General features: G+C 41.0%; 1 protein-coding gene across 8 annotated transcripts in view; it reads left to right on the forward strand.

Moving 5' to 3' along the window:
- Positions 1–15,703, forward strand: part of pard3ab (par-3 family cell polarity regulator alpha, b) — a 334,540-nt gene that overhangs the window by 109,919 nt on the left and 208,918 nt on the right. For all 8 annotated transcript variants that reach the window (XM_028593795.1, XM_028593803.1, XM_028593796.1 and 5 more), the window contains exon 3: positions 8,300–8,483. In XM_028593795.1, the coding sequence (XP_028449596.1) occupies positions 8,300–8,483 (184 nt within the window). The remainder of the gene's footprint in view (positions 1–8,299; positions 8,484–15,703) is intronic.

A 15,703-nucleotide genomic window follows, 5' to 3' on the forward strand; every position in this document is an offset into this window, starting at 1 on the left:
GTGTGTTCCTGTACAACCTTGCCTGTACATCTGTTTGTGGAAAAATGATGATGAACACTTTCATGTAACCTCTGAGGTAACAAATCAAACTGGACGTATGAAAGAGGAGAAAAGCCCTCTCCTCTCCCTCCATGGCCTTGATGAATTGCTTTCCCCACCCTCGTGTATTTGTTACTCAGTGAGCGCAAACCATGTAACTATAGAAGTCTCGTCACAGCTCTCAAACTCTCAGCCTTCTTTTTTTGACTTTCAAAGAAATACCTTGTATACAGACAATTTCCTTCTTTACCTAATGAACCTGTCAAGAGTCACGTTCTTCCAAGGTCTCACCTAGAGGTGAAGATCTCGAGAAGATTTCCTGGAAACGAGATGAATAAATGTCGTTGTAGTGGCTATTCTGTTTCAAAATGATAGCCCCTGCCCCTGCTAGAGAAGGTTTTAATGCACCTTTGTTCCTTCTTTGTGGATCCAGGCACCATGCCTTCCTTGTTTGAAAATAATAATTAAACTCAAATATCCTACCTATAGAAATAAATCTTTCTGATTCTACTAAAACATTGTAGCCTAAAATATGTGTTTGAATCAGGGAGAATAAATAATACAGATGGCTTCTTAAATGATATCAAATAAGATGAAACCGGATAACCAGATGGCTCAAAAACTGTTTGGTTTCATTTAAAGCTAGGACTATCATAAAATAACTTTCTACTTGTGTTTCCAACTTCCCTTTATTAATTATACCACACCCACAATTACTATGTACACACCAGTTTCGGCCCTTTTACTCGGTCAATGTTAATGGGATATTTGCAATGGCAATGTACCACAGACCTTGCGGCTCACACCTGTTAATATTTCCTGACATTTGCCCCCCCCCCCACCGTTAACACTTTCTGTACGTACACACCGCCGCCGACTTGAGCTGCAAAGAAGCTCTGGCCACCCTGTCGAGGACGCTTGTCAAAAAGTCCGAGGAAGCTGTTTGACGCTTTGGCCGCTCTGACGTGGCAGCGTTCTTCCATCATGTGCAACACACGATTGAAGAAAAAGCACAAGCAGCCACTGCACGGCCAATACACTGACACTAGAAACCTTTTATAAATTACATATATAAGGACATCATTTGTATTGTTTGTTGGTCACAGCGGTGTCTGTTAGCAGTTAGCCGCTGAACCGCAGCAGAATGCAGGCAGAGCGAGCAGCCGCCAGCTGTTGACCCGTGCAGGACTTCACCGTGAGCGGACTGTTTAGAGACCATGTGACGGCACGTTAACTGGTCCCTATACGCAAACAACGTTACATCATAAATGATAGGGGAACCCAGCAACGGCGATTATGAGATTTCCCTCCATTTTCATGGAACTAATGTCTTGGTAGGAACAAAAGTTTACATCGTATGTTTCTCCAGAATCAGCCAGCGAGAAGGACGTCTATATTCCGATTGGTTGCTGCCGTTTGCCGCTGCTTGCCGCTGAACCGCGTCATAGCTCATTACCATAAAGTTGACCAAAGTTCAACTTTCTGATAAACGCTCAAAACGCCCAAAACGCGACGCCGACAGTTTTGACGCTCCTTGCAGCTGAGAGAAGCCAGCTTCCATTGAAAATTAATGACTTCCGGTATCTTTAGACGCCCATGTCGGCGGCGGTGTGTACGTACAGTTTGGGTTCCGCTTTCGCATGCTCCTTGGGTCGTCGGGGGCGACTCGCGCCGAGGAGGCTTGGCCCCGTCATAACTGCTTGCAGTTGTAGTTACTTTTGTTCTTTAAATATCAACAAAAACTACTTTTCTGGCTCCTACAGTCAGGAAAGAACAAAAACTATGGCTCACTTTCTTTTCAAATAGGTAAAGTATCCATTTTCACATAAAAAAACGATGTGACCGAAAGTTCATCTTTCAAAACCATGAAATAATATTAATAATAATAATAAATCATTTGATAATATGTAACTTCTGGGATCCCTGCGGGTAAACGCGCCTTTTCCAGTAGTCAAAGAATGAGAGTTCAGTGTTCTATTCAGTTTTATTATAATTGCAACTCTGACATTTTGAGGAGCAAAAGCATCAATGGAAATGTCCATATAGTAGTAAAAACTTGTCCAAAATAGCATTACTTCTGAAGATTTGGGCATCACGAATCAAATGTCTGTCAGACTGTAATGTCTGATACATTAAGACTTCATCATATCTACCATACTGTTCTGCTTTTATTATGACAATTATGATTATCACGGACTGTTTCCACAGTTAAACTATGGCTCACTTTTTAAATAGGCAAAGTATCCATTTTCACATAATAATAAAAACAAAGTTCATCTTTCAAAACCATAAAATGTAGGAAAACTTGTCTGCAAAGATATTATCATGTTGTCACCTAAAGTTTAATGTGAACAACCATCGTTTAAAAAAGATCTTTTTTCATGGTGGCTCTAGTTTTTTCCCTCTAATGCTAGACATGTCATTTTGAAACTGATCCCCTCACATAAACAGCGTGGTATGCTAACCCCGGGGGTAACATTGGTCGCTGCCTGTGTGCACTCTGTGGTTTTTGGCTGTGGCGGCCGGCGGGGTTGATTTGGAAGGTTTTGATGGCTGTCACTTTTGGGAAAAGGCCGGCTGCAACATCGCACTTTCTTCACAGTTCCTGAAGCATGTAACCGAGGAAAATGCTCTAGGCTGCAGTTTTTCGACCTAAGAGGAGAGCATGGGACAGCATGTTTTGGATTACACAGCTGTGTAGGCGAAAGTGAAGTGGTTACTTCCCTCCTTTTGCTGACAACTTAGCTTTTTGCCTTCTAATTCCCTGGCACGGACCTGGTGTAGTGCATGCCAGGTCTGGAGGATTTGGGTTTCTAGAATCAGGGTCACCTTTGTTTGCAAAGTATAATATCCACATAGGGATTTCTCTTGATGATTCTGGTGCATAGTGCAAGTGTCTTCTAAGAGTCTTTGTGTGTCTGAGATAACCTCCTACCATTTGTTGTTGCTTTTATAAGGGCATATGGAAGAAGATGGTACAATAAGAGACTCTAAAGATCCATTATCTGAACTTATCACCTTATCCACATCAAATAGAGGCTAAATAAAGAAATCAAATATTTATTGTTGGTGGATAAATCTAAAACTTCAATAGTGTCGAGTACATTTTATTTGCATAGCCCAAAAGTTCTTGATCCAGGCTCTTTAAAAAGAAAGTGCCAATGCCATGTGGACTAGCCAGTCCCTCCTTTGCAGCACTTTGGAGGAAGGTCTGGCAAAGCGAGACTATGGGAGCCATGACTTGGTAAAGGCAGTTACAAAAGATTAATAGAAAATGTTTAATGTTAAGTGAAATACAAAAATAAGTAATTCAGTTCTGGGTTTGGGCAGAAAGTGGGTCCAATGAACAGTCTAATAAGATACTCTAGGTTCTGTAGAGTAGTCCCATTAATCAATTAAAATGTGTCCTTGTTGACTACTACAAATCAGTCAAAGTAGGGTGACGCACCGATCCAAATGTTTTCTTTAATTTACTGTTCCCAAACTATTGGCTGATACCAATTAACCAGAAGAAGATCTGCTTTTCTTCTTGAAAATTACGTTTACCATTAAACAGTCCCTCCAGAAAAACCTGATTATGCGATCGCATAATTCGATGCATAATCAGCCAAAGTCCGCCTATTTATGTGGGGGCCGCATTTTTTTCAAATACGCTGCATTTTCGTCGCATAAATTGCAGATTTCCATGCAAAATATGCGGGGCTTGCATGATTTCATAATCCCCGCATTTTTGTTGCAAAAAAAAAAAAAAAAATATCTTAGCAGAAAGTTGAAAATGTTGCGTTTACTTCACACAAGAGCAGCCATTTCGCATTTTTCTGAAAGGACTGATTCAATTCTAATAAACGTCTTAAATGTACATAATGTCTGACATTTGACAGGTGCCACTTGAGCTTTTGTGATGGCAAACAAAATATTTTCAGGGTTTTTCACTTTAATTACTATAAAGATTAATTGAGAAAATAATTGGCAGATTAATTGATAATAAAAGTAATCGTTATTTGCACCCATACTTTGTTTTATTGTTAACGGACATCATGATTCCAATGCTACTCATGGGAGGCAGGCCTTATTTGGTAGCCTTTTGTGGCTCCAGTTCCTCTTGTCTTGTCATTTCCCTGTGTATGACGGGTAAATTTCCCCCTCTGTTCAAGTAATCAGTCCATCTCTCTTTCCCTTTATGTGTCTGCTCTTATTGGTAATATGGTTCAGATTCCATAAATCATATAAAGGAACAAAACCACTACGCAGCATTGGAGCTTGACTCAAGGGAAAATGTGGTCTATTGATGTAATACAATTCTGCGTGAAATTGTAATGACTTGACGTTATTTTATGTGACGAGGGGATAAATCAAACGGTTGATAGATGGATGTAGCAGCTTGGAAAGATTGATATTTTGGAGTTAGTAGCCAGAACTAAGGCAACTGTAATTTTTGGACAGCCGCAGCGCATCAGTATTGTGGTCTCCCCCCCCCCCCACACACACACACCCACCCAACAGACCTCCGGTTCCCTCATTCTGGCCCGACTGCCAGCGTATTGTTCTAGCCAGAGTTAGGATGATGATTTATGAGCTAAGTGACTGCTGAAAAGTGGACTGACTCACACTTTCCATTGTAATTTATTTTTCAATTATTGTTAGTGTGTGGGTGTGTGGCCAAGAAAGTGAACAAAGTTGATAGAGGTGAGATTTATACACAAACACATACATCCGTAGGGTTGGGCAATATACCGTTATTATATTGATATTGTGATATGAGCCTATATACCGTCTTTTATTTTGGGTTTCATGATACCGTAATATGACATAAGTGTTGTTTTTCCTGGTTTTAAAGGCTGCGTAACAGTAAAGTGATTTCATTTTCTGTCTTCCAGACTGTTCTAGCTGCTCTATTAACTGTTTTTACCCACTAAGTTATTATATCCACGTTACTAAAAACAAAAGTCATTGTGGAAATATTTTGTGATAGAACCATTGGTCAACCCTACAATATTAATATTGGGGTATTTGGTCAAAATAGTGTATTAGATATTCACCATATCGCCCAGCCCTACATCCATGTGTATTTACTCCCATACTATCTCACATGCACACTTTGCACAGTTCATATGTGTAGACCTGCTGGCTGCTTCCATAACAAGCTTGGCTCAAAAATGAATGAAATGAATCTGTCTTTTATTGTGCTTTGAGTATCCAAGAAGTTTTGTTTATTGCAAGATCTGTCTGTTTTTCTTCACATTTGGGGCTTTTCAATTGTTGGTCAGGAGAAAATAGGACTATATTGACAACATCACAGCACCCTTGTTTAGCCTAGGCTGTGCCAATTAATAATTTATTAACTAATTATGAATTAAAAAAAAATTGTTGCAGCCCTTATCAAACTGTAAAAGGCAAAGATTTAAGACAGGAAATATGGTTACATACTTACACTGTAAACCTTCTGGCTTTTATTGACGCAGTTTCACAGGCCAATCAACAGCCATTTCTCTCTGTGTGTGTGTGTGTGTGTGTGTGTGTGTGTGTGTGTGTGTGTGTGTGTGTGATGATAGGTAGCGGCAGTTCTCCCATGGCAGGGTCAGGGCGGTGCTTGTCAACAAATGTCAGCCGTTAGCTTTGACTCTGGCCTGTTTTCTAGCACACAGCCAACAGTTGACTCAACCCAACCTCCAACAGAACCAGCATGGCGTTCTGAGGGAGCAGCCGTCAGTCACCGCTGTCCCTCTGATACTTGCTCTCCGTCTCCAGCATCTTCACCTGCATTGATTAGACAAAGGAAACACATACTGAAGCCGATGTTTAGTTTGTTTACTTGTCAATCATGTTTTTTTGGCTCTTATCTTCTTCTTCCCAGCAAGCATTTGTTTTTTGTTAAGAGAAATATTATTGCAGTGTACATTAGGACATGGACACATATGCAGTACACCCAGATTATCTCATACATACATAATTTATATACTGTGTAGAAAATAATGTAATGCAAATGATTTCAGCGACTGCTCTTGATTTTAAATCATTTGATAATATGTAACTTCTGGGATCCCTGGGGGGAATCGCGCCTTTTCCAGTAGTCAAAGAATGAGAGTTCAGTGTTGTAGAAACACAATGTTTTTATAATTGCAACATTGATATTTTGAGGAGCAAAAGCATCAATGGTAATGTTCATACAGTAGTAAGAACTTACCAACCAAAATAGCATTACTTCTGAAGATTTGTGCATCACGAAAAGTATGTGGAAATGTAAAATTAGCTCAAATCTCTGTCAGACTGTAATTCCGCATCATATCTAACATACTATTCTGCTTTTATTCTGACAATTATCGCTGACTGTTTCTACCTTTGAATGAGATCAGATTGGCTATAGATTTTTGAGGCCCCTACCACATTTACAGTGTGCACTGCAGGTAAACGGATTCCCATGTAATAGCAACCACATGGGCTGCAAAATCACACGGGGTTGGGGGTTCTTCTTCTGTGGTGTCCTCGGGGAGCGAGCCAGGAGGAGGGAGGGAGGTGCTGGCTTCGCTGACTCAGCTGTTCTGGCCTTAATGAGGGAAGAGTGGAGGACTCTCTGACACTTACACACACAGGATGTTTTATCTGGACGTGGACGCGTAAAACAACACACAACCAAGTCTTACTGCACTGCCTTCTCCCATGAGTCCCACTCAGACTCACACACACACACACACACACACACACACACACACACACACACAGTGAACCCAAGCCAAAAAAATAAATAAAAGTAAATTACAACTGAAAGTACACACACACACACACACACACACACCTGGCCTTTGACTTACTGTGTGAACACATTAGCCCCAGGCTGACACAAGCTCTAATTTGAAGTAAATGTCTACACATTTATGTAAAGAGCCTAATGAGTCTTGAGGTGTGTAAATATGTTTGTGTGTGTGCTCCCATCGAGAGCCTGTTTCTCTCAGCAGGGAGCCTGTCCAGCGTGCTATAAAACTCCACATCTCTCAGGCTAAATGTGGCTACTATGAAGGTTTCATGTGCTAGAAACTGGTAGTTGGATTTGAAGTGTGTGTGTGTGTGGGTGTGGGTGAGGGTGTGGGTGTGGGTGGGTGTCTCTAAATGTAATTATGTGTGCTAATACTTCTCTTCCAACGTGGAGATTGTTGCTTTAAGAGTTTGCCTTCTTTCATTAAGTGAGAAGTGTGACAGTGTTGCCTGAACAGCCTCAATATGTTAATCTTTCGAAATGCTTTTTAGAAGAATATTCAGAAACTTCCAACAGCTGGTGTGTAAAGGCGACTTCTGTGCCGTAGTTTCCGTTTTACATGTAAAAAGATATATGACTTGTTTAAAATAGGCACTAATCTATTCTTAGGAGTCAGTAGGTGAGGTATGCATGAAGTTTATTCTTCCTCCAGGCAGTGGGACTATTGCAGCGATATAGCTATAAGAATTCCAGATCATAATCTCTGTAAAGTGAAATTTTTACAGCTACAGAACATAAACAACTCATTTACAGCCCACTGCTCCTTATTAGTCAGGAGGGGTTAAATGCAGGATACCTTCCTAATAATAATAATAATAATAATAATAATAATAATAATAATAATATGTTGTCTTATACTATAATAATATGATGTTATATTATGTAGAAAAGATTGTTGTACCCCATATTACTCATACTTAACATAACACTTCTCAGTGTGAGCAGCTTATGTAACGCAGTTATTATTTTCACATATGCTGTTTAACCTTTTGGGGTTTTATGCAACAATTTCTGAGGGAAAGCAATCATTTTCTTCCCAAATCCAATCTTTTTCTTATTCACTCTATGCTCTCCCACCCCTCTGTTACTTTCCTTTTGAAAACTCTCCATTATTTTGGGGTATTCATACTTTATTATGTCATTTGTTGTGTGTGTTTTTCCCCCCATTTAACCCACAGCATTACCCTCTTGTTTCTTACATGCATATGCCCATGTCTGTGTCCCTTTCTTTCTCTTTGGACTTGTAATTTTCTCTCATATTTCCAGGTGATCCCAGTGTACTGGATGTTATTGTTTGGGTGTTATGCTTTATTTTTGTCAAATACAAAAAAATTAACTTGAATTGTAGTCTACTTTTCTGTATTTCTTTTGTTGTATTTCATCCACTGCTCCTGTTCTTTCTGAGAACATACATCAGTCGAGCCTGTTGATGTTTCATGATCTGCATTTTATGAAGCAGCGTGTTGTTAAACTGAACATCTTGTGATCTGTTCTGCCCCCCTCCTCCAGCTGATAGCAGTGTATGAGGAGCAGGAGCCCCACCACGGAGGAGATGGCACCAGCGCCAGCTCCACAGGGACCCAGAGCCCCGACCTGTTTGCTGCAGACCTCAGTGCTGGCAGTGGAGCCTCGGCCTTCCAGCCCTACCAGGCTGCCAGTGAGATCGAGGTCACGCCCTCGGCCCTGCGCACCAGTAAGTCCCAACACTGGAGAGATTAGTTTCCAATATCCTAATGAAATCCTGAGAGTCTTGCTAGAGTCGGGGCGCTCCCGTCATCTCCATCGTTTGGTGTAAGGTCAGAAAACTCAGTCCCAGTCAGTCTTTCTCCTGTCTGGACGTTCCGACAAAATCAAACATCTTTGATATTATCCTAAGTTTTAAGTCTTGGTAGTGATGATAAATCTTGTGAACGTTGTCAACAACCAATGGGTGCGCTCCCTCCAGCACCAAACAGGAAGCAGTAAACAGCTAGAGCGGGTGTTGTTTATGGTTGCTATGGCGCCGCGCTAAGCTAAACGCTAAAGAGGAAAAGTTGCCGATTTTCAACCCTTCTGAAGCACGTCATCCAACGGTAGATTTACCGGTGGATAAACACAGACCTCCAGATTCTGGAGACATTCATCTGGATGTATAGTAGAACAGAACATCTGCAGACTTTCCCTGAAGTCACCAGCTAACGCTAGCCGTAGCTAACTAGCTTAAATCTTTCAAAACAAATCTAGTTGTAGTCTTGGAATGTGTGACCCTGCAAGATTCCCAGTCTTTACACATTAACGTTAGATGTGAGATGGTTGTCTACAGATGTGAGATGGTGTCAGACTTTCGTCTTTTTAAAGTCTGTTCAGATTCTTCTAGTGTCTGGTAGGCATAAGTCACATACAAACTCGGACTCGAGATGTGGGACGCGTGAAGAATCTTTATTTTCAGGGAAACGTCTGATGAGCTGAATGTTATTCCCCTCCCTGCGTAACCTCTAACCTATCTATGTAACACATAATAGGTAACGTATATATCTGCTGCACACGGCAACACAAGGAGAACAACAAACAGAAGCTTGGGCTTTAAAAACCTTATACAACAAGGCCTACACTAAAGGAATGCTAAATGCAAAATATGTGGTATTAAGATAAAGGATTCTGGCTCAACCAGGTGTGTGTGTGTGTGTGTGTGTGTGTGTGTGTGTGTGTGTGTGTGTGTGTGTGTACAATCAGGAACTAAAACACTTACTTAACAGATTACAAATCTGTCATCGTCATTAGCATTAAATATCAGCAACTGCCACAGTATACAGCAAACCCAACACATGACCTTATCACAGCCCTGCGGATCCTCAGCCCCGGCCATAAATTCTGTTAATTGGACAGAAGGGCTTTTTTTTTGGCACAGATAGCCGTTTGATCCTCGGCCAAAATGGCTAATTGGTTGTATTCGCTGCCTCCTAAATCAAATGTGACGCCGAGCCCGTCCACCTCTGCAGTTCTGCCAGCCAAGTCGCTTCTTCTACTGTAATTGCCACGAGTTTGGACGGGAAACTGACTCTTGTAGGTGATTTGTCAATTTGGATCAAGCAACAACCTTTGGCGCACAACTGTAAGCAGGAGCAAACAAGCATGCACACACAGATATACACAGACACATACTTTCTTTTCCTTCTCAAATATTCTTTCTTTCTGTGTCCCTCTGGATTTGTATTTATGAAACTGCTAAAAGTGAAAGTTGTGACTTAAAGTAAAAATCCTTCACTTTTTCTTCTACAACTACAAACTAAAGAATTGAAACTATTTACATTTATTTTGACTTTTTGAAAAAAGTATGGGTTGGAGACCTCAGGAAGTGTGTTAAGTTGGATGGAGTAGCCTGTTGGGGTCCTAGATGGAGACGAATGAGAATGAAAAGTCTTTTTGAGACTTTTGAAAAGGCCATATAGTTAGGATTGAGAACCGCTTCCAACTTAGAATCGATTCGAATCCGATCAGTTCGGATCAGTTCCAAATAAAGGTGCCCTGCCACACGTATTTCATGACTTTGTGGTAATGTCTGAAGTTCTGCCATGGACTCTGTAACATTTTTTGTGGAAAGAAATACTTTGGTTACCTTGTTTCAAGCCATTCTAGCGTGGTATAGAAAGCCTACAGGAAGACTCAGCTCGATTTGTGCCAATTCTCATTAATATTCAACAAACTAAGCTGCTTGACTCTGATTGGCAAACAGCTAGCCAATGAGAGCCTGGCTATCAGCATCCTTTACCCAGCGCAACTGGGCGAGCTCATGAATAAAAACAAAATGCATGTTTTGTGTTGCAAGCATAGACTGTATAATTAATGGACAGAGCATGTGTGACGTCACCCATTGGTTGGTGGAGATCTGCTATTCGTCGTTGAGTTTGCCGTTACGGGCGCAGCCATCCTGGTTGGGGATGTGAGGATATTAGATGAGAGGGAGGAGTGAGGGAGGAGCCACGTTATGTTACACACTTTCACTGGCAATCACATCATAGCCACGCCCTGAAACACCCCCTGCTTTAGCGCCAATTTTAAAATCAACGAGACCATAATACAAAAAATGAACATCATTCTGTGTTGCAGAAGACTTCAAACTAGCGATTGAGATCATAAACTCATTATGAAGATGTTTACTGAGTTAATAAATCAAGTGAGCTGGGGTCACTTTCTCATAGACTTCTTCAGAAACCAAACTTCTTTTGCAACCGCACGTGTCGCCCCCTGCTGGAATTCAGATAGAATGCAGGTTTAAGGTAGCCTGACAAGCCAGACCCACATCCAGATGTTGGGTCTGGGAACTCACCATTGACAGGGCTCAACCTGAAGGGCGGGATAAATGGTTGTCTTTCAAATTCCCTCTGCACGTAATAGGATAGCGCTACAACCAGGCAGAGCAACGAAGACGGTAGCGGAGCTAGTTGATAGATTCAACTTTTGCCGTATCTGGTCGGCAAAACGGCGAACACATCTTCCTTTTTTAAGAATGACTTAAGTGCCGTTCTTTGTTCTTTTCTCAGAAAAGCTTAACTCCAAGTCTTCCAGAAGACCGCTGTTCCCAGGAGCAGCAGCAGCCATAAGCCCGCCCACCGACTCTATACACGATGTGATTGGCCTGACCAAAATTTGGTTTTTCCAGCTCGCAAGCCAACGGAGAGTGCCTAGACTGACCCTGGCTGCAAAATAAATTTGCTGCCACTAGGGTGCATCTAGATTTCTAGGCTAGGTTTAAGGCACTTCTGTATTTGCAGCACTTCGCTGAACCAGATGCGTTGTCCATTAATATTACACAGTCTATGGTTGCAGGGCACCTTTAACATGCGCAAGTTTTGGTTTCCGTAGCAACTTCTTGGCGCTTATTGTGTTGTGTGACTTTACTTTACATTGAAAAAAGCCCGGAAAAACTGTAAATCACCATTGAATCAAAATAAAATGTTCCTCTTATCTGTGAAATAAACAGGTGACCTGTTTTAACTCCACCCCTCAAAGAATTGGATTTGAAAAGATAAATCATAATTGGAAATTGGGTCATTCTAGATTAACATTTAAAGCTGGCTTCAATTTAGTCTCTTTCCATGCATCTTTTGTCTGCCCTGTATTCTATATAGTGTTCTCTGATGTACCTACTTTGCCAGCAGCAGACTTTCCCCATGCTTTAGTTTGATTTGTTGTTTTGTTTTTTACGTTTTGGCCAATTTTCTATAATTTATTTCCTTTTTCACATGGTTGTGAATTTCACGTGTTAATTGCTACTGGAGATATTCAAGATTTAACACAAGTAAAATTAAAAAAGAAAATATGCTTTTGCAAAATATCTTTCTAGTGAGAAACTAAGGATCTTTTTTTTTTTTTTTTCTTCAAAGAATGAAAAATGGAGCAAAAAAAAAGTTCCTGTATTGGCCTTTCTTCTGTGAACATACAGTACATTTTAATCCATTGCTTGATCACTTGAGAGCTGCTTTGGAAGGGTGCACTTCAAAAATCCATATAGAAAATATACTGTACTGTCTCTGCCAAGACTTGATGAAATGAAAGCCCCAGCATCTCCACTACCTGCTGCTGTTTGATTATCAGCTGATAGAGATTCACCGTCATATCTGCTGCCTCATATACCGCTCACACTTCATTCACAGCTTCCATGCATTTATATCATCAACATATGCCTTGTTTTTCACTTTTAGCAATACTCCTAAGGAGCATCCTTAAGCGCAATTCTCATAACTTTTAGAGATCCAGTGTGTAGGAATTTTTCCCATCTAGCGTTGAGATCATATATCCCAATCAACTCTCTCGCACCACGCAGTTCAAAGTAGATATTACAGCTACGGTAGCCTTCACGCTCCAAAAAGCCGCTCTCTTGCTCTTTTCCTGAAATTTGGATTTTGAATACGTGTGGTCCTCCATGTTTCCTTGTTCAAACTTGCCACGGGGGCCGGGAAACTACGATACCCATTATCAGCATTCGCAGCAGCTGTGAGTTTATCATGTGACAGAGAAAACGTGAAAGGTGGAGCAGTATGTCCTGTATGTCCCTCACACACACACACACACACACACACACACACACACACACACACACACACACACACACACACACACACACACACAAGCGGAGCAGTATGTCCTGTATGTCCCTACACACACACACACACACACACACACACACACACACACACACACACACACACACACACACACACACACACACACACACAAGCGGAGCAGTATGTCCTGTATGTCCCTTACCGGCTAACGTATTTCAAGATGGAGCATGAATATGGAGCGTCTACCCCAGTTCATGCAAACGCAAATGTAAAATTTCAAGCCAAAATGAATACTTGGAATTGATGGTGGAGGTAAATATTCATGAAAAAGGACAAGTTGGTGAACGGGCAACACAGATTTATAGAATGAACAACTAAACACGTTACACACTGGACCTTTAAGAAATACGCACCCTGACCTTTTTTTTTTTTTGTAAGATTATTTTTTGGGCATGTTTGACAGGACAGCTGAAGACATGAAAGGGGAGAGACAGACCCAGGCCCACTGCATCGAGGAGTAAAACTCTATATATGGGCACCCGCTCTACCAACTGAGCTAGCCGGGCGCCCCACCCTGACCTTTTTATTTGTTACACACACACGCACGCACACACGCACGCACGCACACACACACACTCCAATGAATAAATTAAAGTTAAAAAACAAACTATTTTCTTAATTTGCATCTTTTATTAGCACTAAAAATACCCCATTAGTTAGAGTCTGACTTATATTCTAGTGACCTGTGAACCGCCATTGATTGACACGGCAGCCCCCCCCACACACACACACACACACACACACACACACTCTCTCTCTCTCTCTCTCTCTCTCTCTCTCTCTCTCTCTCTCTCTCTCTCTCTCTCTCTCTCTCTCTCTCTCTCTGAGGGAGGTCACTCCGCTGCTAATTGGATTTCTGGGTGAGATGCTGAATGTGACTATGCAGTAAGAAATGGAAATCTTGGGCATAATCACACCTGCCAGTTACGTCCAATTTAACCGTCTCCCTAATACATTCTCACCCTGTTTAATTGACAACACTAAATCTAATCAGCTGGATTTTATTGGGTTTAAGAGAAATGTCTGTCATGGTAGAGAATGAATTTGATTATTTTTTTTCTCCCTGCGCGCCTAATGAGAATAGCTTTCAATCACTGATTTATGTCGAATGAGATGAGAGGCGCTGGGGCTTTGCCAGTTTTCTTGTTCTGCTCACAAACTCAAAAGAGAAGTGATTAAGCTTATTAGACCGAGCGCTCTATTGAAATCCACAAATTGATTAATGTTCATTTCTTGGCTTTGTTAAACTCCAAACCCCTGCAGACATGGAAATGCTGATGAAAGGACGATGCCACTGTTGTGAACATGTGAGGCGTTCAGATGCCAGTTTGAAAAGTTGATTTTAAAAATGCAAAAAAAAAAAAAAAAAAAAGATTTCTTAAAAGTCCTGCTTGAAGTTCATAATCTAGTCGTTTATCTCTAAAATAAAGTAACGCAGTCCCTGATACTCCTTTCAAAGAGCTGCAGTTTCTTTGAATTCTGTGCTGGTAATGTTATATTGCTTTTCACAGTTCATATTTGTAGACTAAAACTGTTCAAAGTTATTAAATATTAATTCCACTAGTAGCTTGCTTTACAGAGAGCATAACAATGTTTGATTCCTTGATTGACTAACTTACTTTAATAAGAAAGGTGTTTTTTTAAATGAACAAAGTTCTCTGCAGCTCTATGGGGGGGGGGTGTCCTGATATACATTAATGCACATCCTTCTAAACATTTAGCCGTTTTGTTCACACGCGCACACACACTGACCTTCTTCCTCATTAGTTCATCAGCAAGTATAGACCCATAAACAGGGGCGCACACACACACACACACACACACACACACACACACACACACACACACACACACACACACACACACACACACACACACACACAGATGGACGTGCTTAATCTTGTCATGCACTTAGTCTCACAATACACACAGATTCAAGTAACTGCTGACTCAGACACACACTCCTTTCTTTGGACAGATGACAGTATTTCCTGTGTGAACACACACACCACCCTCCAAAACATCTGACCGCATTTGTGCAGCAGAACATCCTGGACGAGAACATGGGAACATGACACTTGGCATTGTCATCTGAAGAAGATGCTCCAGCTTTTTAAACAATTTCACTTTTTTGTTTATACGCAATCTCTCTTGTGTGGTCCGCTGGGTGCATTTCAGCCAAATAGGCCTGTGGGATTTTGGAGAGGTCCAAAAAGTGGGAGATTTTGAATGTCACAACATCATGTCTTGTGTTCAAGCGCTGGCTGTTGTGTTTTTTGCCCGCTGCCCTTGTCGGAGTTTTTATTTGGACCTTGGCCCACTTCCCACACACTGCAACTTTTAAACCGAGTGAAGAGTTTTAATGGACGGCTTCCACATCCACTGGTGTTTCTCAATAGGCTCTTCCTCATGTTGTTGTTCCCACACAGTGTCTGCTGCTCTGTGATACACTGGCAGTAAAGTAGAAACTAGAGCTGCCTGATTAGACTTAACAGGACAAATCAGATTATTCCACAATGGCATGATAATGGAATTTCTATGATTAATTAGTGGGAATGTTGTTCAACAGCATTCCAACTATTGTTATTCGGTTCTTTATATACTTCTTCTTCTTATTATTCCGTACCTTTTTAACACTTTTTTTTTAACATTGAAGTGAATCAGAGCAGCCTTCAACTTCAAATTATCTTTATCCCTTCTCAATAAATTGTTCTCACGCCCACAATATCTACTTGTCATACACAATTTATACATCAAAACGTAGGTATTTGTGATACGCCTTTTACTTTTGGCTGGTTGAGCTTCCAAA

The sequence above is a fragment of the Perca flavescens genome, chromosome 12 (genome assembly GCF_004354835.1).
Source record: "Perca flavescens isolate YP-PL-M2 chromosome 12, PFLA_1.0, whole genome shotgun sequence".
In the NCBI taxonomy this organism is placed as follows: domain Eukaryota; kingdom Metazoa; phylum Chordata; class Actinopteri; order Perciformes; family Percidae; genus Perca; species Perca flavescens.